This window comes from Strigops habroptila, chromosome 3 (genome assembly GCF_004027225.2).
Source record: "Strigops habroptila isolate Jane chromosome 3, bStrHab1.2.pri, whole genome shotgun sequence".
NCBI classification, from domain to species: Eukaryota; Metazoa; Chordata; class Aves; order Psittaciformes; family Psittacidae; genus Strigops; species Strigops habroptila.
Genome location: NC_044279.2, coordinates 23,849,485 through 23,876,888, shown reverse-complemented (window position 1 = coordinate 23,876,888; position 27,404 = coordinate 23,849,485). Strand labels below are relative to the sequence as shown.

The 27,404-nt window shown below is 35.8% G+C and overlaps 1 protein-coding gene across 25 annotated transcripts in view; it reads right to left on the bottom strand.

Annotated features, from left to right (window-relative positions):
- CADPS2 (calcium dependent secretion activator 2) overlaps positions 1-27,404 on the bottom strand; it is a 298,626-nt gene that overhangs the window by 63,834 nt on the left and 207,388 nt on the right. For 15 of the 25 annotated variants that reach the window (XM_030479889.1, XM_030479892.1, XM_030479902.1 and 12 more), the window contains 4 exons: positions 18,391-18,492; positions 15,444-15,507; positions 13,152-13,275; positions 10,565-10,585 (listed from right to left, as the gene is read on the bottom strand). In XM_030479889.1, the coding sequence (XP_030335749.1) occupies positions 10,565-10,585; positions 13,152-13,275; positions 15,444-15,507; positions 18,391-18,492 (311 nt within the window). The remainder of the gene's footprint in view (positions 1-10,564; positions 10,586-13,151; positions 13,276-15,443; positions 15,508-18,390; positions 18,493-27,404) is intronic. The other 10 variants (XM_030479911.2, XM_030479893.1, XM_030479899.1 and 7 more) reach the window with 1 other exon arrangement.

The window sequence follows — 27,404 nt, the reverse complement described above, 5'->3', positions numbered from 1 at the left end:
TGGTCACATTAGCCAGATTTGCAGAGGACTTATGAAGCTGATAACACAAGGTGAGTGAGGGCCTCAGGAATCCTATTTTCCCATTTTCTGTGCATGTTCATGAGTCACGTGAATAGCAAATCACATGAATACACACCTTCATATGCAGAAAATTCTGCTGACATTTCTTTCTCACTTTAGGCATTCATCATGACATAGAACATTAGCAGGTTAATTAAAAAAACTTACATAATCTCCTTGGTGTCAGTAAGAATATCAAACTGCATGCAATAAGTATTTTTAATGCTTAACATTTCTGGCAAATCAAAACAACTTTTCAGACATCTTAAAGGCAGGTGACCTTGTCCAGTTCTTCAGCACTAACAGATGCATAGTACCGTGATGAAATACATAGCTTTAATGCAATTTTTTAAGAAACATTGGATTAGAAGCTCCAGCAAACATCTGCTTAAAGGTGTCTACAAAACCACATTGTTTTCATGCAAAAAACAAAGCAGGCAAATTAGTTACTGAAGCAACTAAATTATTTTTTTTTTTTAATCTTATTAAAATAGACCACATAAGCAGACATGTTGAAATAATATGATTTCCAAAACAACAATCTAACTCAAGAAAGAGTTATTGCATGAACATGGGCCAAGCACAAAACACACACCAGGACACAAAACTACATTCACAACGTCAAGATCACGGTTATTAATACTGTACTGAATTTGCAAATTTGATACTGTAGAACAATTATATGAATATAACCACAACTATATTAATGTATTATGTCAAGCGTGATTAGAAAGGATTGGTCCAGCCCATATTATTTAGGTTATAGTGTAAAGACTACTATTGGATTTGGATTTAAACAGTGGTCTCCATGCTTATCCTGGACTGAAAATGCTGTTTCCTCTAGCGGTGTGTCCTCCCCTCCCTGAACACACAGCAAGTACTATTCATACAGCTGATATATCACTATCTGTAACACTGATGTTAATGAGTCTTAGGAAGAAACCAGTGATATTAATACAGAGTATGACTGGCACATCTGATTTCAGCATAAACAACTCATTTTATTACAAATTCAGCCTGATCTTCATAGACCTTACCACTAACCAAGTAAACAAAATAATTGCATTCATAATTGCTTTCATTCCTAATGAAACCAAATAAGCTGTAAATGATTCAAAAATTATCTCCTAGAAGGGCTCCTCTAAATTAGTAAGCAAGAAATTCTAATAATTATAATGAATCTGATGTTGCATTTTTGCATTGGAGTAAGTTCACTTATTTCACACCTGAATAAGATCAAGATAGCCTAAAAATGGCTATTGAACAGATGTCATTATCAGTAGAGAGAGCAGGAGAAAGACCATAGATTTACTAGCTAACTGTGAGATTATCCCAAACCACCATTGTTATAAGATCATGATGAAGAGAAATACGGTTTCCACTAAGCAAGGCACTGAGGAAATGCAGTTCTAGTCACCTGTGTTGAAGTGATGAATTTTGATCAGAAATGGCATTGAAAGGATAAGAATTCTGAATTTCAATTAGAAATAGCATTGAATGGAGTCTGGGTTGTTTTTGGTGTGTTTGTTTGTTTGTTAATAAGCCTAAAAAAATGAAGGATGAAAGCGGAGATGAGAAGTGCTCCCACACAGACAATGTGGGAATACAGTTTTCCCACAGTGAGAACACCTAGGAAGCAGAAGACATCCTTATGATCAGGGATGATGCTGGCATAAAACTAAATCAGTCATGATAAATTATTTAAGCCAGAAATTGCGAGGATTTCAGTCATTATGGGACTAATGTTCAGATTTTTTTTTTTTTTTTTCCCAATAGAATTAGTATGTTTAGGAGGAAAAGAGACCAAAACTGTAAATTTCCCTTTGAGGTGAGTTTTGCAAGTTTCTGAATGACATTGCAGGAATGACTAAAAATGTGGGACAGATTAGCCTCAATAAATTCCAGTTTCAAGCTTGCATGAAATTCCCCATCCTATTTACTAGTTTACTCCAAAACTATTTATTACTTGCTAAAAACATGCAAAGTACTCTTGATGCTTCCTAGAGCTTTCAATAATATTTTAAAAATCATTATTTTCCTATAAGATTTATTGATAAGAAAACATAGCAGAGAATTGCACTCACTCTGCATCCTTGGACAAATCTCTCTAATTTGTTGTTGTTTAATTATTCACAGAATAAATCAATACATGCAATTTCATTTGTATGGTATATGCTTCCCTATCTTTTGCTTAGGTTTCATCTAAAGCTTCCTTTTCCATCCGTAAGTTACCACATCAGCTAGTCTTTTTTTTTTCTGTAACTAAGGACCTTTCACTTTCAAAATCTACCTTAACCTGGGTGCATAAATAAAGGGTGTATAAATAAAGGGCTACAAAGTAATTTGAAAGATAATGAACTAAATATGATTTTTCTTTTTTTAACCAAACAAGTAGTATATTTGAAATATGAGTACCAATAAACTGTTACCTAGAAGTTTTAAAACCTCCAAAACATCTGAGCAAAATACTGTGCTTGTCTTTATAAGCGTAAAAAAAAATTACAGGAATGGAAATCAGTGCTGTCAGTTTTCATTATATTCATGATGTCTTTCTCCCCACAATTACTAAGGGTTGTTAAGATATGTTTACACTGCTCAAACTAACAAGTTGCAGCAGGAGTCGAGTCAGTAAATATGCTGCTTGACATCTTTTAGAAAATAAACAGAAAAAGCCATCAATCATCTGTTTACAGCTTCACATTCTGCTGAAGTGAAAAAGCAAGCCAAGCTTTGCAAATAATGGATGCTTTCTCAAGTACACATTATCAGCGAGTCACACAGGTACCTAGAAAATATTGTTAAATGAACTAAGCTAACTGACTAAAACGCAACTGAAATGAAAAGGTGACTACTTCATGGACTGATGGAGCCTAGGACCACAAGGCACTGTCAGATCATCCAGTCTGACCTGTGCCACACAGGTCAAAGAACTTCTCCCTGTTCCTCCTTTCTTGAGCCCATCAGGATGTCTAAAACCTAACTTCAGCTTGCTTTCCAGAAAAGAGTTTATCCTTGAAGAGAAATGTACAATTCACCTCTTTCTTTTTCTCCCCAGCATGTAAGCTGTTAAACACTTGTGTTCTATAGGCATCTGCTGAACACAGGAATCTGCTGATTAGAGAGGTGATTTTTCTTCTCGGGTATATGAGTACAGTGCAACTAGGAGGAACCTGTCTCTGGTCAGCCAGTCTTTCCACTGATGGCATAGGATATATCCCTTACTGTTTTTTCCTGTCCAGTATTTCATCCTTCCTCCTTTTCTTCAAACAAGCATATCCAGATCAAGACACTCAGGAGAGCCAACCTGTCTCCAGGCCAGAGAGTCTCACACAGACCAGCGGCAGGGGTACTGGAAAAAAAGCATGCATGCCAAGAGATACTAAGTTCACAGCCCTGGTGGGCTTATAGCTACCTTCATATCTAGACAGTGAGACGGGACTGGGGACTTCTGTGTAGTTTGGGATTTGGATCGGCTCATTTTATGCCAAACTGCAACAGAACATCCAATTTACATTTTGATCCTTCATGTAACACAAGTGGCATTTGTTTTAACTTTCGTTGGCGTCGTTGCTCTGGTTGCTGGCAGCACTCAGCTGTTGTGCTACTTAACATTAATGCTACCAGCATTAAAGCCTGGAGAAAGCCTAAAGAAAGAAAGCACGACACCTACTAATGTAGGTGCCTGACCACCAACTAATTCATTTCTATGCATGTGCCAGAATTAGACCCGCAGGAAGGCAGATAACGCAATGTCTGTTGGCTGTCAAACTCCTTCCAGGATGTGCCGCACACACAGCAGTGCATGGCCTGAACAAGTTTTGGAGTTTCTGGAGGAATATTGCCTGTTTGGATATTGAACAGAGGGAGCTAAATCAATCTGACTTCTTTCCAAATCCAATTATAGTGCATGGAGCCTAACTAACCCTTTATTCTATACCAGCTCTCTTGCCAAGAAATCTGACTGATTCACTCTAAAGAGGAGCCTGAGAGTGAACTCATACTGATGCAGAGGGGATGACAGGGAAGCCTTGCAATAAAGCAGGCCATAATACAATTTCATAATACAGATACATCATAATTTGAGCTATATGGAGCCAATTCTTCTCCAGTAGAGCCCATTAATTCAGGTTTTTTTGACATGTGAAACCAGCAAGATCGCTTCTAGACTTGTATCAAAAGCAGTACAAACATCAACAAACTAGAGCTAATATATGTTATTAGACCTGAACTGACTCTTCAGAGTTAATCCAAAACTCAGATAATCTACCCACAGATAATGTCAATTGGACTGTGGTGGATTTTCTTGCAAATTCTCACAGAAATAATTCTGCGTGAAAAAGTAAGGAGTGGACATCTGGGAGGACATCCTATATTCTTGTAATTAAAAAAATTTCTAGCCTTGTAAAAATAATGGAATTCAGCTTTAATTATGGAATTGAAACTAGTCTTTCCATAATTGCTTTCTAAGAATTCAATAGGATTTTAAATTCTGGGGACAAAAAAAAAAAAAAAAAAAAAATTAATTACCATTATCACCTATGTAGAGAGATTCTAGTCTATATCATTTTATAAAGTGGGTTGCACTTCAATGTCTTCATTTTTTTAACATATGTCATAGTATTCAATGAAATTACTTTCACGGGACAATCACAGGTCGGCTTTGGCTTTTATTTTGTTTTGTGTTTTTTTTTTTTTTTCAAAATCGGGAAAATTGGCTCATGGAAAAAAATTAAAACAAAAAAAATCTGAAAAGTGACAGAATAAAGGCAGAGATGAAAAGAAATCTCCATTTTTTAATTGCTGATCAGATCAGAGGCATTTAATTTATGATTCTTTCTATTCTGGCTTTGGAAACACAGATACAAGCAGTTGGAATTTTCTTCCTTTCCCTCATGTCTAACTTCTCTTCAAAAGGGAAAGAGCTAATGTTCTCAGCTCTTCCTGTTCTGTGGAATAAAACTCAGACGTAACAAATATGGCAAACTGGAGGGCTCCACAAATGAACAGACCTCACATACTAAACGGACAGAAAACTGAAACCTGAAAGTGCAGACTTAGTAATGTTGTTTTAAAAATCTAATAATTTTGAGACTCCAAATTTTAGGGAGTTACTGAAAAATGACAACAACAAATCTAAAGCCAGCAGGAAAGGAGGAGGGAAAAGTGATGTTGACAGTTATTAACTAAAACAAATTTTGAAGAAACAACTAATTGAAGACATAAGATGAACAGAAAACAGAACAAAATGTAACACAGATTTGCGCTAGACTTGTGCAGTAGCTTTTCTTTATAGGATATCTTCTTATAAAGAAATTCAGCAGATCTCATTTATTCTGACTTTAATAAAGCATTGGATACTGTGCCTCTGGGAAAACTACCAGTTAAGCAGAAGAAAATGAGGGTTAAAAAAGAAACAATGTGTTGGATAAAGAAGCTGCCTCAAGAGAAAGACAATAGGTAACAGTGAGAAAGAGCAAAAAAGGTTTCTTGAGGAATTCCTTGAAGATCCATCTTAGGGTTGAGCTTCCTTAGTATTTTCACCATTGACTTCAGAATAAATATCAGGAGTGCACTGATAACAATGGTGTAAAACACTGGCAATAGACAACAGGATCAAAATGCAGTAGCAAGGATTGGATAATTCTAAAGAATGGGAAAGAGAAACACAATTTAGTACTTTAAGAAGGAGGGCAATACATTTTGACACACGAACAGCAATAAACATTTGCTATAAACTGGGAACTTGTCAGCTGGAAATGACCAAAACTCTGAAGACTGAGTTGAATTAGCTTTTCACAGAATGGCTGTGTGCCACAAGCATAATATAGACATCAAAAGACAAGTGTTCCTTGAATATATTAGATCAAGCAGTCCTGGTATAATAGTACTCCTAGTACGCTACAAGGCATCTCATGGGGATGACTCTGCACAGTTCTTGTCACCAATGCTCAAGAAGGCGCAATTCAGATTTTAATATAGAAAGGCTCTTAAAATCCTAAAAATGAAGAACAGGAAGCTAGAACTCTGAGACGAGGTGATGAAAGCCTAAGTTGCATGAGCATAAAACAATTGTCTAAAAATGCATCATAGGGTAAGGAGGAACTGGAGATGATGAAATGCTATGAAGGAGGGAACTAAAAACCTCCTTAATTAAGGTTACAGGACTAGGTTAGCATGCTAAAAACTAGAAACTACTTTCACTGTATGGTGATTCCTACACCTATACAGCAATCAAAACTTGAAATGGCTTTCACGCGGATAAAGCAGGGGGCGGAAAAGGGGAAGAGCAGTGACAAAGGCTGACTCAGCCCAGCTGTCAAGACAGAATGTGAGTATGTTTACAAGGGAATATCACGATGCGGACCCAACAATCCAGGGTTTTTTTTTGCCAGACCTCTGCTTCAAAATTGACACCAGGGATATTTGCCCATATCTTTCTCTTTCTGTTTAGCTGTGTAACAAACAGAGACCAAGAAGGTGCTATGCCGCTGCGCAACTCATTCGTTTTCATTTGTTCAGTGAAATGAACATGCATGGAGAGCTTTAATCAAGTCCTCTCCAGGTACAATGACTCTCTCCACTTGTCTTCTCAATTTCAATAATGTTTGTAGTGTTCTTCTTTTAAGTCTGATAGATCCTTCTGAGCCTTGAGGGCATTTACATACTACCCTTCCTTTAGAAACTTGTATGTAATGAGTATGTTAACCATCGATGTCCTTTAAAAAACAGCAAACTATTGAGTTGCTCCTGACCTTCTATTGTATGGAGTTAACAGTTATTCAGCCTTTGGCAGTCTGTCTGATAGAAAGAAATATTGGGATGACAACTGTGATTTCTCTTTGAGCAATTGCACACCACACAGTAACTATTTGCTCTGATTTTAATCGAATTTATTCTCATTCCTTTTATTAAAACTGTTTGGCAGAAGGAGCCCAGTATATTCTGCTGCTACTACAGACTTTTAAAAATACTGAGTTAAAAGACAAACTGCCTAATAATTTAAATCTTTACAATCTGTCTATTGCCTCAGAAATTAACATCTAGGAACAACGACAGATATAGCCCTGTTCGCTTCACAGCCATTTACCACTTTAATCTCTAACCCAGCCCCTTTATCTCTCCAGAGCAAGGTAATGCCCCTGTGCTGAAAAATGTATTTACATGTGAGCTGCTATCACCTCTTTTAGGAAATGACAACAGCACGAGCAGAGTACATTACTCCTCAGGCATTCAGATTTCAAATAAATTTAAATGGGGTGTAAACCATTAATTTATGAGAAGGAATAACGTATTTTTTTATTCTCTGTGTGTGTTAACGGACATGTACAAAATATAAGCAAAAATATGAATTCTGTATAAGGAAGGCCATTGTTTTTGAAAGAGAGAAAACAGGTGAGGGAGGAACGTAAATAGCTGTTCACTGGAGGCTATACAAAACGCATCTGAAGAATGCTGTTTGTCAATGGCCTCAGAATCTAGCAGGTCCTGTTATGATCAACATTATCAATAAGAAGAGTTAACTAAAGTTAAATACTGAGTAAGACAGGAAAATATGCCATACACAAAATGATCTTAAAAGTACTTTCAGGCAGAGAAGTCTCAAAGGCAGCATGTGTTGTGATGAAAATGGTTTATACTTAAAAAGAGATTTTCACATATTGATTCTGTGATCATATCCTTGACAAATTATAAAGCCTTGCTGTAAACTACAAGGGCATTATATGAGAGTTCTTAGACATAGTTCAAAATTATAATAGTAGGTTTGTTGCCATTCTCTTCATAATGGCAATTATACTGACTGAACAGATTAGCTACTCCATGAGAATTTCAGCTGTACATGTCGTAAGCAATGACATGCTGAACCCTGTATAATTGTCATTGCAACTGTAATTTTTATTGAAAAAAGCTGTTCTATATTCATAATAGTACAATGACACGGGAGCGCTAAATAAAATGTCATCCCAACTGCAAACAAATTCTGTTGATGCAAGTGCTGCTTATACCACTGTGTCTGCCATTAGGAAAGTAACCACTGCCTTTGGGAAAGCATTCAGTCTTGTTCAATTGAGCCTGTGAAAATGAGAGCACTTGGGGAATAGACCTGGGAACCTGGCAACCACACTGCTGAAAAAGGATTCTCACAACAAAAAGAATTTGCATGTTCACCTCTGTATTACCTAACAAGGACACTTCTGCAATTCAGGATTCTCTATACAGTATCTAATGCAGAAGTTAAAGGGTAAATAATAATTATCAAGAAATAGCATTTCCCTATTTTCCATGACAATGCAATATACCGTATTAGGGATAAGCCTATTGTACATCAACTTTATGATGAAATCTGTAGGAGTTTAGTTAGTGATACAAAGAGGAGCAGCATTTGGTCCTGCTAGCCAGGCTAAAACATAATTTTATATGGATTCCTTTCAGCTGCTTCATCTTTTGCATCAGAGAAATGGGCTCAATGAGGCACAAAATTCTGGGGGAACACAGTCTATTTACTCCTTTCAATAAAATAAATTTTTCTGAGTTTCTGATTAATTTTCATTTGCATTTTCAGTCAGAAGCATAATTTGATTAAGCAGTTAAATTACAAACACCGCCTATAAACCTCTAGTTTCACCTCACTCACACAGTGAATTTCCATTTACTCACTGTATGCGATGATAGGCTTTCTTCTCTTCCATCCTCTAGTATAGTTATTTGCCAGGCCACTTAAGGGACAGCTTTGCTATCCTACCTTAAGAACATGACAATAGTTTCTTTCAAAGCATGCATAAACCTAATGTAAAATGACTGAAGTCAGGTACACTAATTTACTTCTTTCTTTCTTTCTTTCTTTCTTTCTTTCTTTCTTTCTTTCTTTCTTTCTTTCTTTCTTTCTTTCTGTCTTTCTGTCTTTCTTTCTTTCTGTCTTTCTGTCTTTCTTTCTGTCTTTCTTTCTTTCTGTCTTTCTGTCTTTCTTTCTTTCTTTCTTTCTTTCTTTCTGTCTTTCTTTCTTTCTTTCTTTCTGTCTTTCTGTCTTTCTGTCTTTCTGTCTTTCTGTCTTTCTTCCTTTCTTTTTTTCCCTGTGCTTGTAACTGCATGTCATCTGTGTTCAGTGGTCTGTATTTCTGACATAATGAGCCTGAGAAAAAATAAAAATACCAAGCATGTGGCACAAGGAATATTTGTACTTGAGGTGATACACAGTATATAAAGGTGTAGTGTACAGCTGAGGTTTTAGAGTGCAAGGGTCAAAAGGACACAAACTCTGAAATTAGTTTTCTTATTTCACAAATTAATTTCAACATTCTTCTAAATTTATAATTTGAAAAGATATTTTCTTCAATACCTACAGATGTAAGAATACTAAATGGAATATTTGTGCTATCTAGCTTTAGTTATCTTACCTAGTAGGGAGATAGGTCTTTTCAGAGAGAAATTGTTGAAGAAGCCTCTAAGTGCTCTGAAGCACTTGCTTAACAAACTTTTCCTTGTTGATCAGAGCGGGTTGGCAGATGACCTGATCAACGTGAGGTCCGAACAACTCATCCTAACAGGTTATGGCATGAATACCCATACGATCAGTGCACCGTCTGCTCTCTTTTTTAACAATTGCAACCTAAGCTCTTCTATTTCCATGACATTTAGAGTTTTTAAGTGAAAACCAGTGGAAGCTTTGGGGACCAATGGAATTTTTTGAATCTTCAGTTATGAACACAGAACTTTAAAAAAATAGTTTTTATAATTAACTAGTACATTTTTAGTCTGTAGGTAAGTCTTTAAAAAAGGTAAGACAAAGTAGTGTATGCATTTATTTCATAGTATATATATATATATATATATATATGCACAATCCCTCCTACTTCTATGCAGCCAATACTACTCCGCCACAAATACTACTTCAGCGATGCTCTTTTTTATGATCACTCTGTTAAATATTGGGATATAAGCACTCAAAACCCCTCTCTGCACTACTGGAGAATATACACCAAAACTGCTTCATGAAATAAGGAAGACGAAGAACTACCATCCTCCCTACCTTCAGCTGTTACTAGAAAAACAAATGTATCACTAAACAAAGCCATATCAGAGAAATGCAAAAACCAGCTTTATAAAATTAGTTCTCCTACCAAGACATTCATCAATAATTCCAGCAGTCCCGTTAAGAAATAGGTATCTTTTTTCTGATGACTATGAAATTACATTTCTCTGAATATGCAAACTGATTTTGAATTTAACAGCCAAACTTCACCACTCAGTTATACCTCTTTCACAGAAACCACAATTCCATTATATTCCAAAAATATAAAATCAGCTAAATTGCTAATAATTATGCACATCATAGTTAAATATCAGTGTAAATGAAGAATGCATGGACTACACTACATCAAAATTAATTTTAACATTCATACATGTTCTGGTCAATAGCTTGGTATTGCTGAAATCAACAAAAATAACAAAATAACAGACACACACTACATCTGTGGTACATGCAGACATGCACACAAATAGTAATCACCTGTGTCCTTTTCTGCTGTTGCTGAATATAAAAAAAGAAAAAGAAAAAAAAAAAAGAGAGAGAAGAAAAACATCATTACAGAAATGTAACTATTTAAATTTTATCAGAGAAGAATAGATACCAAATAAGGTGTTAAAATGTTTTTAAAAACTTGAGTATAGCAGTAACTGTCCTGACAGTCAGGTCACACAAGTGATGTGTTTTGTCAGCTAAAGGAGAAATGGTGTATGTTTTCAGATAGTATATTTATATTTACTAGACCTATGTAGTCTGTATTTCAGGCTCACTGGCTGAGTTGCATATTGTGCCTGAGAATTTAGAAACATAAATAATGGTAAAAGAATATAAGAAAGTAAGAATATAAGAATATTATTTTTGTTAGAGTCTTCTTTGCATGTCTACTTCTTAGGTAGTGACTACTGGTCTATAGCTGATATTATCATGTGATAGTTGCATTTTGACTGACTAATATGATATGATTTCTTCAGTTGTTCACTGAAGAAATATTTAAAGGACAAAACTCCCAAATGTATGACAGTTACATTTGAGGATATCAGTAATGTTACGAAGATGACGACTATATGCTTTTTGTATGCAATTTGAGGAGCAAGCAATTAATGCAAACACTTACATGAATTACTTTCAAGAGAAGAATATAATTTTAGTGCACAGATACAATAATGCTCCCATAAACCTAATGCAGCAGAATGGAACCTATTGCTGAAAACTATTACATTTATACCGGTAAAACTGTAAGACATTTGTAATGACCAGAGTATAGAAAGAGACCAATATAGGTCTTATTGCTACTGAAAACCAATGTTTTTAATGTTTTGATATTATGACGCTGGAGCCCTTCAATTTCTAATAGTACTTAACCTATTTCTTGTTGAGAAATAGTACACATATATGGAATTATCTAGTGTGCTTTGGGTTTTCTATTACATGAGCACAAACTACTTGCATAAATCTACTTGTACTTAAATCAAAAGACAATAAATCCAAAAAGAAATTTGCAAGTCAAAATATGCCATGGGATGGACAGCAGTTTTATGTGCTGTTCCAGCTTATTGCAGCGTTAACAGTGTGCGTATTTTAAAATGCAAAATTTGCTGCTTGCAGTGGAACTGTCAGACTTGTCTAGAAAACAGTAAAAAGAATCTTGGACAAAGATGTATTTACATCACTGTAAAAAACTTTTCCAATTCAATTTAGGTCTCACTGAATTTAGATATCCTTTGCATGTTTTTGTAATCTTTTAAAAAACTTTCTATTTTTATACCCATTATTTCAACAGGTTTGCTAAAAGTCTGAAATACAGAACATTTAAAAATCCCCTTTATGAATAGAGAAAGATAAAAGCTAAGGAAAACAGTTATTTTTACTTCTTCATTTTCTAGAATAGATTTAATATTCATCCTTCTTTCTTTAACACAACATGATATCATAATTAATTATGATAAACTGGTTACTAAGATGGTTTCATGTTGTTACTCCCATGACATAATACTGGTTGCTATAGTGATGAGATGGGTTTGTCGTTAATCACTTGTGAGATTGGTTAACTCATGTTTTTCAGAGAGTTTGAGAAGAAATGGAAAAAGGAAAAAAAGTTGGCTGTATAATGTTGCTAAACATATGAGGCTTCTTCATTTTTCTGCTATGATAACTCTGGTTCTTCTAGTGCATTGCTAGAAATACATGCTATTAAAAAACCATAATATGCACAAAATTGGATTTTTTAAAAGCAGAATTCATCTTTCATATATTTTAACTGAAGCTACCTCCAATAACCCAGTTATAGATATGTGGACACACTGCCTTCTTCTGAATATATCTGTACAGGTGTATCTCAAGCCTTCTGTGCTTGAAGAAGAATAACGTGTCTTGACAAGGAATTTAACTATTATGACTTCCTTTTTGTTCTACACAGGTTTACAAATAGTAAAGTGACATTATGTATCCTAGCAACTTTTTTTGAGAAAAATTTTAGTTAATTTCATGATACACTTTCTAGAACATACATAATTCCAGGAAAACTTATGATTATCATCAAATCTAGTATTTTGTCCCATTGATTAATTCAGAAAATCAAGATGTAATTAAGATTTTAATCATCAGATTATTATTATACATCTGAAAAAACAACAGCAAAAAATAATATTTATCTATCTGTCTGCCTTATAAGTGCATCAGAAAAGCAACTTTACCCAGAGTTTTCAAGTTTCAAGGTACTGTCACTGCTGTTAAGGTAAGAATTTCCTGTCAGTAATTTAATTACTAGAAATAGAGAAATAAAAAATAACTCATAAACAACCTTCTAGATTTATGGAGAACTCAAAAATAAGAACAAAGGGCAACTTAAATTAGGAAGTCCTAGTCTTCCATTCAAGTGGTCCCAGGAGGCATATTAAAGCAATGAATAGGAAAAAAGCTCCATAGTTCACCAGCTGAGATTTTAATGAGACATTTCCCCTTGCTGTGGAAGGGGTTTGTTCTGGAAAGGGAAAAGGCTGCTCACAGAATAATCAGTTAATACGCATTGTTGGCTTTTACAGCCACTTTGGCAGTTGACTGCTGTACTAACCTTCTATTTTGGCATATTCTGTAAGTCGAGTGTAATTGATCAAGGCGGCCTTCTCCAGACATTTTCTAACCACTTTCTTCACCTCTTCTGCTGGTATAGGAGTGGCAATATCTTTCATTAACACCTGTGTTAGAGACAAGTGTACCTCTTGGTTACAGTCATTACCCAAAACCCAAGGGAAAAGGATAAAAGTATCCTCAAGTTACTATAGAACTGATAATGATATAGGCAGAAATGAAAAAGGAACTAGATATTTGTCTTTCAAGGTTTCTGTTCAACCCTGGCTTGACTGCCTATATGGTATTTATAAACAATACCCCCCTACTGTTTGTCATCTTGCAGCATGCTAGTCAATCTTCATATGCATGATGCCAAGACCAGTATAACAAGAGCATTCCATGGATGGTCTGGATCATGGTGTCCACAAAAGATATGGATGTGGAAATTTGCTTGGTTGTCACCAGTGGAAGAGCTTCCACCATTGCTTAACCATTGACTCCTGTAAAGGAGAAACTGTAAACCACACCATCAGAGCTAATACTGACTTTTCTATGATCATACAGTTATTAAAATTCAACATATCCTTGCTGTGAAAAAGAGTTCTCTGTAGTAGTCAGGGAAAACATTGAAATTCTGGTGGAATATTTGATTATGGACAAGTAGTAGAATAGATCATACAAATCTTTTCAAAACCTGCCAGTTTTTAAAACCTGTCCATTTTTAAAATATAGAACTTTGATAAAATGGATCACCTGTTGCAACTGAGGTAAACTGAGAATATATACCTCTTTATATGAATGTAACATTTGGATTACTATAAAAAATGGAATAAATATTAATAATTCACTTGCATTTTTACTTTGATGCTATAATCCATTAACTTTCAAGAGACAGGTGTAAGCAAAACTCAGTACCTTTTTACCACATTTTATATGTAAATAATAGTTTCAGATAACTCGCAACCTTTTAAAAATGCTTCTCCAATGTATCCCCAGACAAGCTACACGCTTATAGAACATACCTAAAAATTACTGTGAAAGGGAGGGAGCAAGAGATACGGTGTGGTGAAAGGTACGGTGGAACAGAAAAAGGTTGCCTAACAGAGAAGATATTAGGAAGAGATTGTTGCAAAGCAGACTCTCCCATTACTTGCACATACATAATGACACCTCTACCTTGTTAACTTGCTTCTTTTTAATGAATAACTTCTGGGTTATCAACAAGTCCAAATACAGTATTCAAAACCTTTTATTCTGGATCTGGTTTGTTTTGGGTTCCCCCCCCAGATTTCAAAGACAGGTAAAATAAAATATTTCTATCTATTCTTGCATCCACCAGTATAGAAATGTGCATTTATTCCCAGTCAAGACTGACAATGGTGTTGCTTGAGCATCAGATAGAGTACCACGGTCAGTTGTAACAGCAGGAATTGCGGGAGGAAATGGCTGTTTCACATAACACAAAGGACTCTACACAGCACTACAATCACTGAGATTGTAAGTGAAAGAAAACATATATACCCCATCTCTCTATGTGTTTTTGATCACGGCAGAGGTTTTCTAAGACAGAATCTCTATCCATGGAGTGTTCTGCAGTGAAGAACAACTGACACTCCCCAGGACCAGACCTCTCAGATTTTGGCAAAGCTACACAGACTGGGATGTAAGCTTTTTTTGAATTCATACCTTCATCAGGCTCCTGCTGATACAATTCCTCTGGAATCTCTGCTGGAATTTAAAGTTCTCTTTCCTCAGAGACGACCGAGATGCTTTTTAACATTATGAGGTTGACTTGCTTCCAGTCAACACAAATGGATTTACTGGGCAGGAATTTACATTTATAGCTGCCCATGTTAGTTTTAACGCATTTAGCTTTTTCTTCTTAAATTGACTCAGATTATGTATTTATGGAAGATTACTTGGAATGTATAGAAGCTTTTTAATGTTATACATAAGTATAGTCAACATCAGAAGCCAGAAGCCATAGAAAGCAGGAAAGGGGGGCTGTAGAGACTTGCATTACTTTACTTTAGAGGTAATGCTGGGTAATCGTTAAATTTTAAAGAAACAGAGAGTCACTACAGCGGCTTGAAGTGAAAGTCTAATAAATAAATCCTACAGAAAACAGCTGTCTGTCTCTGTGGAAGACAGTAAAGAAAAAAGCTCCAGTGAACAGTTAAAACCAGTAATAAAATACCTGAGAAGACATGAGCCTGCTTTCAGCAGCATCAAGGCAAAAGAAAAATGCAGGCTTAGTAGTCAAGCAGAGTTTAAAATACGTTCTCAAACTTACCCTTTCAAGCAATGAAAGTGTGGCTTTTAAAGCTCCTTCAGGACGTCCAAAAGGGAAACAGTATCTTAAAAAGGAAACAAGAAAAAGGAAGAGAAAACTATAAGAATTATAATACCTACATTAAGAATTTACTTTGAGACATAACTGTACACAACTTGCATTAAATCAAGTTAGCAGAAGACTCCCATACATGAAGTACTAATGAAAGCAGAAGACCTTTCCAGCAGTCTACCATGGAGCATATACACAGTACAGCAGTATCAGCCCACCAGCAGCTCAGGCCTAAATACAATAAAAATACAAAAGGCAAAAAGCATCACTTCCACTTTCTCCACTATGAAGGATATTTAATGGCCTCTGACAAGCTTAATTGTCATATTCCTGGAAAGAGGTACTATTTCTCATGTAGCCATGACAGCTACTGGAGCTGTGAAGTAGCACTATGTATATTATATCTTGTTTTAATATTGGATTAAGATAAGGATAAAATGTCAGGTATTTAAGTTTCTAGAGATATATGAGAATAAAAATGCCTGCAAATATTCCAAGACTTTTTGCTATTATAAATAGCATGGAAAAGCATTTAATGATATCTTAAATTTTATCAGCTACAGATTAAAACATACCCTTCTTTGTCTTGATATACTTCTGAAATTCTCTAAATTAAAAAGTGATCCCATTCATAGCTTTGTTTTTCATTTTCACGTATTGACTGATCCAATATATCAGCTCAATAAGACTACAATGCTCAGGCAACTGTAACCTCTCTTAATCCCATCTATAAAATCTTGCTGGGATATCCCCAATTGGAAAAAGGATTTTTTACTTTGCTGAGATTATTATCTTTTTATTATTACTTACTGAGAATGGTAGCCTCATATTCTAATGTTTTCCAATGGTAAAATCTTTTCTAACGATAAAAGGATTCAGACCAGTGAAGTTTAGATACATTTTGGTCAGCTGAAATAAAGCCCGAAAAATTAGATCAAATAAGGATTTCCCACAGCAAGAATTCTAGTATTTGCTTTGTCTCATTTTGTTTCTTTCTTACAGTAGTGCTAACAATTTTTGAGACCAGGTTAACAAGTTAGCAAAGCAGATTTAATGACCCTTGGGTGTTAAATCATCTTAAACCAGAACACACCTTTAGGTGTTTTGTCTCCTCCTTCCTTTGTAGTGTATTTCTACAGTCCTTGACTTGTGCTTCCCACTGTTTATTCCTATCAGCATCTAATGGTAGCTTTGGAATAAATGTCACTCATTTCTTGATTATACTTACTATTTCAAATCAAAGACTTCCTTCCAGGTATGTTCTGCTATGTAAACAACATAACAAGCTTCTAAAACCCAACTAGATTTAAGTTCCTGAGGTAGACATAAGTCTCACAGTAGAATAGGCATTACTCAGGTTACTGCAGAGACAATATGTATGAGTACAACATGGGCAGCAAGCTTATGTGTGCAATCGGTGAAAGAAGCTTCTGACAGAAAAGAGTTGTTATACTGAGATAAGCAGCTTAAAGCGGAAATGTTCACAGTAGAAGCCTGAAAGGGACACTGAGCAGTCCTGCCTCCAGTTTTGCAGTCTCTGTGCTGCTGAGGAGGCACTGGAGCAGCATCTTCCTGGCAAGAAGAAATTCAATCATCTCTTGCATAAAACCCCCATGCCAGTCAATTTCCCACTGTTCAGCTGTGGCAAGGATGCTCCCACAGCTGGGAGGATCTTTAAGGATAGGGAGTCACAGATGGTGACAATCAATCCAACTATTAGACATGTAGACAATTGGGGCTGCGACATCAAAGAGGACCAAGGAGTAAGTTAGTTGTTGGTACAAAGGTAGTGGACATCAGGAGATGTTTATGTAAGTTACCTAGGGAAGAATAGAGAAGGAGCAGTACTCATGGTCTGCATTAGTACCAGCAACACAGGGAAGCATAGGAGGAATGCTCCAGAGATAAAATTCACACAGCCAGGCAAGAGGTTAAAGCTCAAGACCCTTGCAGCAGCTTTCTCTGAAATATGGCTCTTCCACATTTGATGCCTGAGACGCAGGCAGAGACCTGAAGTCTCAGTGTGTAGGTAAGATGACATAGTATCTTAAGAACTGGGAAATACTCTAGATGAGTGCTGGTGATCCTTGAAAGTCTGTACCACTGACCTGCTAATTAGGATAATGAGAATGATCAGGAAATGTTAAGTGAGACTAGAGAAGCTGCAAACTGATGACAAATAGTAAGAGATTTTAACTATACACATGTACACTTGATCAATGTCTCATTAGGATGAGATACAATATTTTGGGAAACAGTTTCGAGTTGTTTCCTTGAATAACTAATTTAGGACTCACAAGAAAAGATGGTATTCTGGATTTGGTCTCAACTGTGATAAGATCTAGTTTGAGAGGTGCAGAGCAGGAGAGGTGCTCTGTAGTAGTGATTATAAAAAAATAAAATTTTAAAATGCAGCAAAAGAGAACAGGCCAAAAAAACCCTCTTTGCTAAGGACGATGAACCTGAGCTGATAAGTCTGCCATAAACCCAAGAAAATGACATTAGACATCCAGAAAAGTTTTAGCAGCCATTTATCAAAGATGTTCTCTACTCATATGATTTTTCTAATCAGTACTAATCCAGAAATTGCTTAATCATTTTCATGTAGACAATTTTCTTAGAGTTATAGAAAGCATGAAGTTAAAAAGCATCAACAAACCCAGGCCTATATTCTTGCACAATCTTTTCTACCACAGAAAAATACAACTCACATGACACAAAATAAATTTTAAGCAGGCACTTGTGTAAATAAATTATTTCATATTTAATATACTCAAAATTTCTTTTCAGATAGATTATTTTAGTTTGAATCCACTTATTGAAGACCAAAATTGAACACCATGAGAAAATTCTTCCAGAATAAAATTAGTATTCATTGAATAAATTATACACTCACCTGAAATGGCTTATTTGGTTTTCTAAAAGGGAGGAAAGTCTGTCCTTAATTTCCTCAAACCTTTCTTTCTCTTCAACAGATACTGTTCCAATTCCATCTGGCCTGTAATATTAAATATTTAACAATTGTTGATATCTCTTTATGCTGATTCTTCTTTGAACAGTGATCTTTATTTTTAAAGCTTTCGGTTAACGTATGTGCTAACCCTCCCATGTCCCATTGCCTTGAAGGATAAACAGTAACTTGTGAATATAGTTAAAGAACAGACTGCAACTCGACAAACAATTTAACTTTTGAGCTGAATTTTTAAATTCAAGTCGTAAGTTTCTACCTCATCCCAATATGAACACAAGGTAGCATATACTTCTCCCCAAAAATCCCCAAAGATATATCTTTTCTCAAGAAAATTAGTACTACTGGCAGAATAGTGGGGCTTACTCAGATCTCATAGAATTTCAACTCCTTGAATCGTCCAGATATTTTCCCAGAGGCACAATATAACAGAAAGTGATTTTAAAAAAAAGGTGGGAGGCAAATTACAGTGAGAAAAGCTAGAGCAGACAACACCTAGGAATCGTCCCCTTAGACTGAGCATGTGTTTTTGATCCCCTATCCCATACTGACAAATAGCAGCAGGTATACAAGAAAAGAATGCAACAAAAAATAGTCTCCAAAAAGAGCACTGGCATTTTTTAAACATCAAATTTAGTCCTAATAATTAATAATAAGCCTTGTATGTAAATCACACAGTCTAAGAGTGTTAATGTATTTATATTAAAATAATGACTAAATAAAAGAAATTTAAATACACATTTGCCAAATAATATTTTTGCAATGCAGTCACAACTTCCCCACATACAGCATATTTTAAAAAGAAGTATCTGAAGTCTTCCTGTTACTCTCTTCCAGGCCCGGGGTAACAAACCAGCTACTGCTTCCCACTTAGTTTACGACCTAAGTGCAGATCTACCCTGTACCTTCTCCAGAGCCTCCAAAACTGTATCTCAATGTTTCTAGAACTGAGAAAATTGTAGTAAAACGACATGAAAAAAGACAACATTCTAGGAATGTTCAAACATTCTAGATTCTAGGATTGTTCAAACTCAATCTAGGATTCCGTGAACATCTTTTTGCTAAAATGTTACTTCAACTTTCTGTACTAGACTTCATTCTAGGAGGGATAAGTTGCTACCTGGTTATGACATAAACATTTCTCTCACCCTTTAAATCACTTATATTTGTGATCTGTCAAGTCAAGGTGGAAAGAATGCCTGAACTCCTTAAATTATTGTGAAGACAACAATAAAAATCAGATATGGTGGAGATATGAGTAACCAGGCACATCAATATACTTTTGTATAAATTTGATGTGAAAGAGCAAATAACTTATCATCTTCTCTCTTTTGATGGATGCCAGGATACTTTACCTCAACCTTCTGACAGATGGAATGCACACAAATACAAGTAAATTGCACTGTCTGATTTCATTGTCAGGAAAGATCATGCTCTGGAGTGATAAAGCAAACAGTTCTGTCATATTAAACCTTGCTGAGGCATGTCATATATATGACAGAAAAGACCTAGGGGTCCAGATAACAGTAAGTGAAAAAGGTGAGCCAGTAGGATGTCATATCTGTCAACCTGCACTAAGGCTAGGATCACTATGTACCGGGAACCTGTCACTTCACTGAGTTTGTTTTCATAAAGAACCTTGTTGACAACACCTAAAATTTTCAGAACTGTTAAATATATTTTCAGAGGATGTTTGCACAGAAGCAAATGTCCGAGAAGAAAAAGAAAGAGCACACAAAAAGGTGCTAGAAAAATGTACCATCTAATGCACTGAAAAACTCTTCTCTTGAAAACGTGCTTTTAGAAGACAGCACAAACTCCGAATAATCTTTTTCTTTCTTCCTGTTAGCCTTATTGCAACAAGCAGAATATAAAACCGCATTTTTGCAACACAGTTCTGAGACACATATGCTGGTGATCATTTTTTGCTACTCTTGGGAATATCTATCTACTACTGAGAAAAAAGAATCCACAGAAAAAAAGAATCTGATTCTGAGATGGGCTGAGATAGAAAAAATAGATAGTTTCAGAATTCCCACTCATTTCATCTTCTAGATATTTTTCTTTAATTGCTTCAAGGACAGAATAAAATAAAATAGCACTGTTTTGAGCTGGTTATTTTTATTTACAAATTATTGTGCCTGCCAAGAAAATCAGACTCATGTAGTCATTTAGTTTCCAGAGGCTTGGGTCCAGCCATAAACTGGATGCCATAAAATGCAAGAACTATTTTGCAATTAAACCTGACAAGAAATACACCTTTCCTACCATCCCAAATATTTTGGATAGTGGTTTGGACTTGATTTTTTTTAAATTCAAAACCAGGATTCAGATCTGTTATTGCAGCCTTGGACCTGAATTTCAAGAACTCAGCCGAGAAAATTGATGGACTGTCATAAGACAACTTTTCATTTTAACATTATCTTCTCAAGAAGGTAAAGGGAGAGTAAATTTTCCTTTCCTCCACATTCTTTTCCTCCTTATTCTTCACAACTGCTTTTGGGATTAGAGCACTAGGTGAAACAATGAACACTCAAAACCTGAATAGCCTGCTTTCTCTCACTTATATTAGTTTTCCATTTTTTGAGAACTCTGCAATTGGATTTGGATTGGCCTGTCTTGTCTGCTTAGATCACAGTCTAACTGGTACAGATGTAATGTCAAATTATTTAATTCACTCAGACTTAAATATGAAAAGAGATTTGAAATAAATACCTCATGAACTACAGCTAGTAAATTCAAGTGTTCGCCCTAAGACACTCAAGTAATGACATCAAAAAATAGAGGTTGAACAGAATTTTTAAAGAAACTTTTATTGTGATCATCTTGCAAGATCGCTGTCCTGACGGCAGTTACTCTAGGGAAACTGACTGATTAAGTGGTGAATTTAGGTGGTGGTTAATATAATCCTTTAAGGCTTGGAGTACCCTCTATGAAAAAACCTCTCTTAAAACCTGTAATAATTTGCAGAGGTCACTTGATACACTTGTAGGATTAAGATTCTTGTGAATATCTATGGCTTGTGAGATAAAAATGGTAAGCCAGTTCCAATGGGAATTAGATGTGATGGACACTGGGTTTACTGGAGTTTGTTTCCAGCTCTCAACTTTGGAAACAGCTTCTCCTAGTGGCATCTCAGAGGGTGAATTGTTACCTTAAGCAAGACTGCTTTGTTGAGACAGCCTTGTAAATACTGGCCGAAGGTGACGTGTCTTTTTCCCTCTGGAACATTGTTGATACTGGTGCTTTTTGCATATTTGCATATTTTAAAAATGTTTAAAGTCTTTTCAATGAGCTTTCCTCATCAAAAACATAGACCATCAATTTGGCTTGTCTTGGGAAAAAAAAAAAAAAGAGGAGAGAAATGCACAGATTGATGTTTTAACATGTACACACATACACACATAGGTGAGAACAGTAAGGCTGACCAAAAAAATCTGCAAGAGAAAGATGAGAAATTCTGATAAAAAAAACAAAATTCAAGAAAAATACTTCAGCTAAGGTCTTACTTCAAGACATTTATATAATAAACTACATTTCAAGGGTGTAGGAAAAACAAAAACAAAACTTAAATGTCATCTTGGCTCCTAGAAACAAATTGTTTTAGAAGACTTCAGTGCTTTCTAAGAGCACCTGTTTTTAAACTCAGCAGGATGCACAATAAATGAAGGAATAGTGACAATTTTCAAATTAGTAAGATAAAAGTTTGACTTCTTGTTTCTTAGTAAACTTAAGAGTAAATTCTTTAGAATTTTCATGTAGAGATTCCATTATCTATAGGACTTTAATATCCAAGGAATTTACTATCCAAATTTTCCTTTAAAACATAATTGTGTTAATTAAGGCTTCCGCAGAGTCCATGGTTTACGGTAGACAAATCTAAGGAAAACAATGATTCACATTATCAGTTTAGAAGCAGGCAGAGCAGGCGTTTTTTTATTAACAGAAAACGAAGAGAGCAAATTGTCACATGGCATTTAAACGTAGCTTTAACCGGCAGGCACTTGAAGACCAAGCATTTTGTTGTTTATATTAACTATTCTTTGAACACTCTGACTGAAAAAAAAAAAAAAAAAGGCACAATAGAGCCTTCTGCTGTATGCATTTCTTAGGGTGATCCTACATCTGCTTACAGGTCATACCCTCTTTTTCACAAGTGAATGAAAAAGACCAATTCTGAAGGCCACTGAAACAGATCAAGATGATAAATCAGGTTAATTTTAATGATCTTTTATGTAGTTATATTTTAGGTGGGACTTATTAATGCCCTTCTACTGAAAAGCTAAGCATGTACTAATACAATTTTACCCAAAGTATACGAGTATTTGTAGGCATTAATCAGTTGAAATTAATGACAAAACAATGTATAACATTTAGGGAAGTTAAGAGTATGTAATAGCATTAGTTATTCCTTCATTGCCTAAGATGGCAAGTATCACCTTAAATATGCAGAACTTTGTCCTAATATTTCTTGATAATGTGTGAATTGTGATTAATTTTCTACTGACAATTTCTCTGAGGCTTTTCAGAAGCAGATTTGTTTTGATGTGTTGAGAAATGTGCCTCTGCTAATATTGTAGTGAGGACACACTTTATTATAACATTATAATAGTTATTAGGACTTTCCAACACAGGACAGTATTCTTCACTGAACCAAAAGTGAGGTCAACATGGCTTTGCTTGGTACCTGCAACAAGGTGAAGAATTTTGTTTCTAGCTTTGAACTCAGGCGAACTCTACTGATAACTTTCTTGTGGCTATTTACAACAGCAATATATGATCAGCTTCCAAAAATGAAGAATGAACTGGATGACGCATGATGCTTGGGACAGGGCAGTACATAAAATTGACAGACCTAGTGAAAAAGTTCTATTCTCAGCACTGCCCAATGAGCCTCAGAAAAGGGGATGATTACATTCACTTGAAGAAAAGGGATATAAATGTCCAGGGATCAACTAGTTTTTCCGGTTTTAAGAGAACACTTCTCATCTAGAAGCAATAACTCACACAGCATATCAATCCTAAAAGGTGTATTTTCTCATTCCATTATTCTGGGGAAATGGTGATGGATAACAAATGGCTTCTGAATAAAACCATGCTTTCAATTATGAGAAACCCACTCTCACCGTTCCCATTATAGAGGACTGATGATAAAAAATGAGACAAACTACAAAAGACTCTTGTTAAGTCTCTAGATGCTGTATCAAACATGAGAGAGAATTTATATAAGATGCTTGTAGACTGATGGAAAATAACTTCTAATGTAACACACTTCCCTAAAGATCCACACTGTAAGTGATCTTAGCCTCCTTCCTCCAGCTGTTGGACAGCCTTGGAACAGACCTAAGATTCAAGCAGAAAGCCCAATTGCTAACAGAAAACAGTGAAAGAAGACCTTGCACCTGCTACCATTACAACACAGAACACGTGGGGTTGAGATTGAATAAGCAGCACAGCAGAAAGAGGAAGCATTTTAAACTGCTTAAAACTGAAAGGTTCCACAAAATCCTGCTAGCAATGGTTTCTTGGGAAAGCTATCTAAGAAGTCTACATGCTATTCAAATATTTTTATATACAAAATTATACATATAAAAAACCATAACACTTCTGGAAAGAGATAACTGGACAAAACATTTCATGTCAGGTGGTGACCATGTGAAAGATAAATGGTGAAACTACTGACTTAAGTTCTGGAATTTTAGATTAAATCTTGTTAGATACTGTTTATGAAAGATACAAAATGAAGAAGCCAGCAACATACAGTCAACCTTACTTTAATCCTAGAGTTGATCTAGTCAGAAGAGAAGGAAACATCTGTTCAGAAGCTCCACAAAAAATTATTAGAAGAGTCAGAGAAGTGTAATGATATTATTTTCCTTATTCTTACAAAGTTCCTTGTCTCAGATTTGAAAGGGATGACTTCTCTGGTTCTTTTATCACTTGGCACAAAGTGTAAAATTGCCATAAATGGTTCTTATCACAAAACATTGAAAATGAAAAGAAATATCTGAATGTGTAGCACACTCTGAAGTTTCCATAGTTTCATTTCTCTTATGTGTTCATTTACTCCACTTTAAGATATTTCTTCCAAGCATAACAGAAACAAGAAGCCTATCAGAGAGTCTACAGTGCCAAATGATGGCAAGGATCTAAAAGGAGCTCTCAGAGAGCGCAAGGCTATTGCAGAGATGTGAAATGAATTCTTTGCACTGGTGTTTATTATGAAGGAAATTAAGATGACTTCAATGCTGGAACCTTTCTCTGTTCACAGGAAAAAAACCACAAAACCACCACCTTATTTTCAGCACAGAATCTGTCCAAAGTTAAAGCATCTAAGAAAAAGCTTAAAGAACAAATTAGAAAAATGAACAGCAGTAAGTTGCCAGGGCCAGAACTGAATTACCTATGGTTGCATGAACAGCACTGAGTTGCCAGGGCCAGAATTGAATTACCTATGGTTGCATGAAAGTTCTCACCAAGAACTGCCTTCCTCTTGAGGAATGGGAGGTGAAAAATGTGAGATCAATTTAAAAATCAGGTGGTCTGCAGGGGAGGTAGGGGGAAGTACAGGCCAGTAAGCTTTACATACACCACAGAAAATTAGAAGGAACTATAATATAAGGATATTCTATGATTCTATGATATTTATGAATAAAATTAAAGAAAATTGGGTAAATATTATTGTGATGACATCTGTAAGGCATAAGGCTGTGAGGCACAGAAATCTTACCTTCTGATCTTGAAGTTCTCTAAAAGGATCAAAACCAGGTGGATGAGTATGACCTGACTGATATGATGTACATATATTTTCAAAAAATCTTTTGTCAGAATGTCTAACCAAAAGCTTTTAAGGCAATTAAGCAGCCACTGAGTAAGAGCAAAAGTCTCACATTTACAATGAAAAAAAGAGTAGGAATAAATGGTGAGTACCTGCAGTGAAGTTATCAGTAGAGTTCTGCAGGGATCTGTGCTGAGACCTGTCTTATTTTACTGTATTCGCAAATGTTCTAGCAAACAGCTAAGAACTGAGGTGATAGTAAATGTAATTGTAATGATATCTATATGGCATAGTGTGGAATTACAGAAGGATCTTATGAAGTCAAGTAGCAACAAAACAGCAAACAGTGATCAATGTAGATAAATAAATGTAAGGAAAAATCAGTTGCTATTCAGGACAGAGATCATGGTGTTATGATGGATAATTCAATGCAAATGTCCCTTTTCAGTACCATTCAAAGAAGCAAATCAACATTAGGGATTACCAGAAAAGGGTAAGGAATTAGCAGAAAGCATCCATCCAGTGTAACCAACACATGGTTCGCTCATACTTCTTGAATCTTAAATAGTGAAGAGATAACAGAGAAGGATTTTTTTATCTTTTTTTCTTTCATGTCTCTCCTTCATCTCTTCCAATAGCAACAGAGAATGAAATGAGATGTACAGGAGTCAAGTTCAAAGCAAGAGTTCTTCAAGCAAGAACTTGCTGCCAAAGGTGTTGAGGGTGCAAAGGGCTTACACAGGTTCAGGGATGCAATGGACAAGTACCTGAAACAGATGCTCATTCCAGGTTAACGAAGAGGCATATTCTGAGCTGCAGAGTTGGAGACTGAAAGAGCACTAAGAGGAAATGTTGCATATGCTTGCCCTTCTCTTACTCCGAGCAGGTCAATGCTGGAGGCAGATTATTTACTGACTTAGAAGAACCCTGACTCAATATGACTGTTCTGTGCAAACACACATGCGCGAAGGATTTCAAAATTAAGGCAGAAAGAAACTGTTTATCTTCGGTTATAAACTGATTTCTGTAGCATTACTTGCACCTTCATTTCTCATATATGAACTTCCAATAAATCAGCTTTCTTTCTGAATAGAAAAAGGTATAACCAGAAAATATGCTTGAATTTTGATTTTTTTTTTCAATTCAGGCTGTACTCAGCAGGTGGAAAGAAGTCACTTTGCGCTTCATGTGATACCCACCAGCATCCATTCCAGACAAGAGGGACTGAATAGAAGTCACAGCATGAAAAGTAGACAAAAGTGAACGTGATGGGGAAGAAAACAATAGCTCCTACCTGGACTGTTTAGACTGAAATGTCAGCATTCAGGAATATCCTGCAGTTCCTTATTCTGCCCATTTCACTTTCACCAAAGATACACAAGTGTAGGCATAATTGCAGTGCAAGAAGTTCACTTGTGAACTAATGACTTTGATGGGGACCATATTGTGGAACATTTCAGAAGAAAAACATTGTGAAGAAGAGCCAAAAGAGATGATGTTGTAAAGTTACATAGCACCAGAAGCACAGCCAATGAAAGCTGATTTTATTTCCTGGAGAAAAAGTAATCAGTCGATTCAAAAATAAGGATGTGTTTTTGTTTACACAGCAAGGCTATTCTTTTACTAAAATATTTTGCTTTTTTGGTTGTTTCGGAAGAAAATGTCTTGAGAATGTCATCCACAAAAGCAGAAATACCTTTTCAACATAAGCAGTTTGTTTGCCCAGTCGTAATGCTCTTCCCAGCAGGAAAGGAAAGGCATGAATGAAGTTTGAGTTCCTCGGTCTAGGACTCAGCACATTGTGTTCAACCCTGCATAAACATTTGTGTTCCCAAACCAACAATATAGCATAAGACACACACTAAGTACCAGTATGCTTGATAACTTTGTCAGAACTTGTTACCTGTATCTTCATTTCAGGAAAGGGGACTGTTCTCTGGTCCTGAGACCAGGTGGCAAGGTCTGTTGCCCAGTTCAGGTCTCCTCTGTGCTCCATAATGTCCCTGAAGCTTTAGGACAACAATTTACTTCTGTGTGTTTATTCCAGTTGTTTTGAAATAAAACCATGGCTATTGTGTCACAACCTGCAAGAGCATTACAGCCTGCAGCATGAAACATAGTTCCTATTTGCAGCCCTAGGATGCAGCAAAAGAGCACAGGGGAT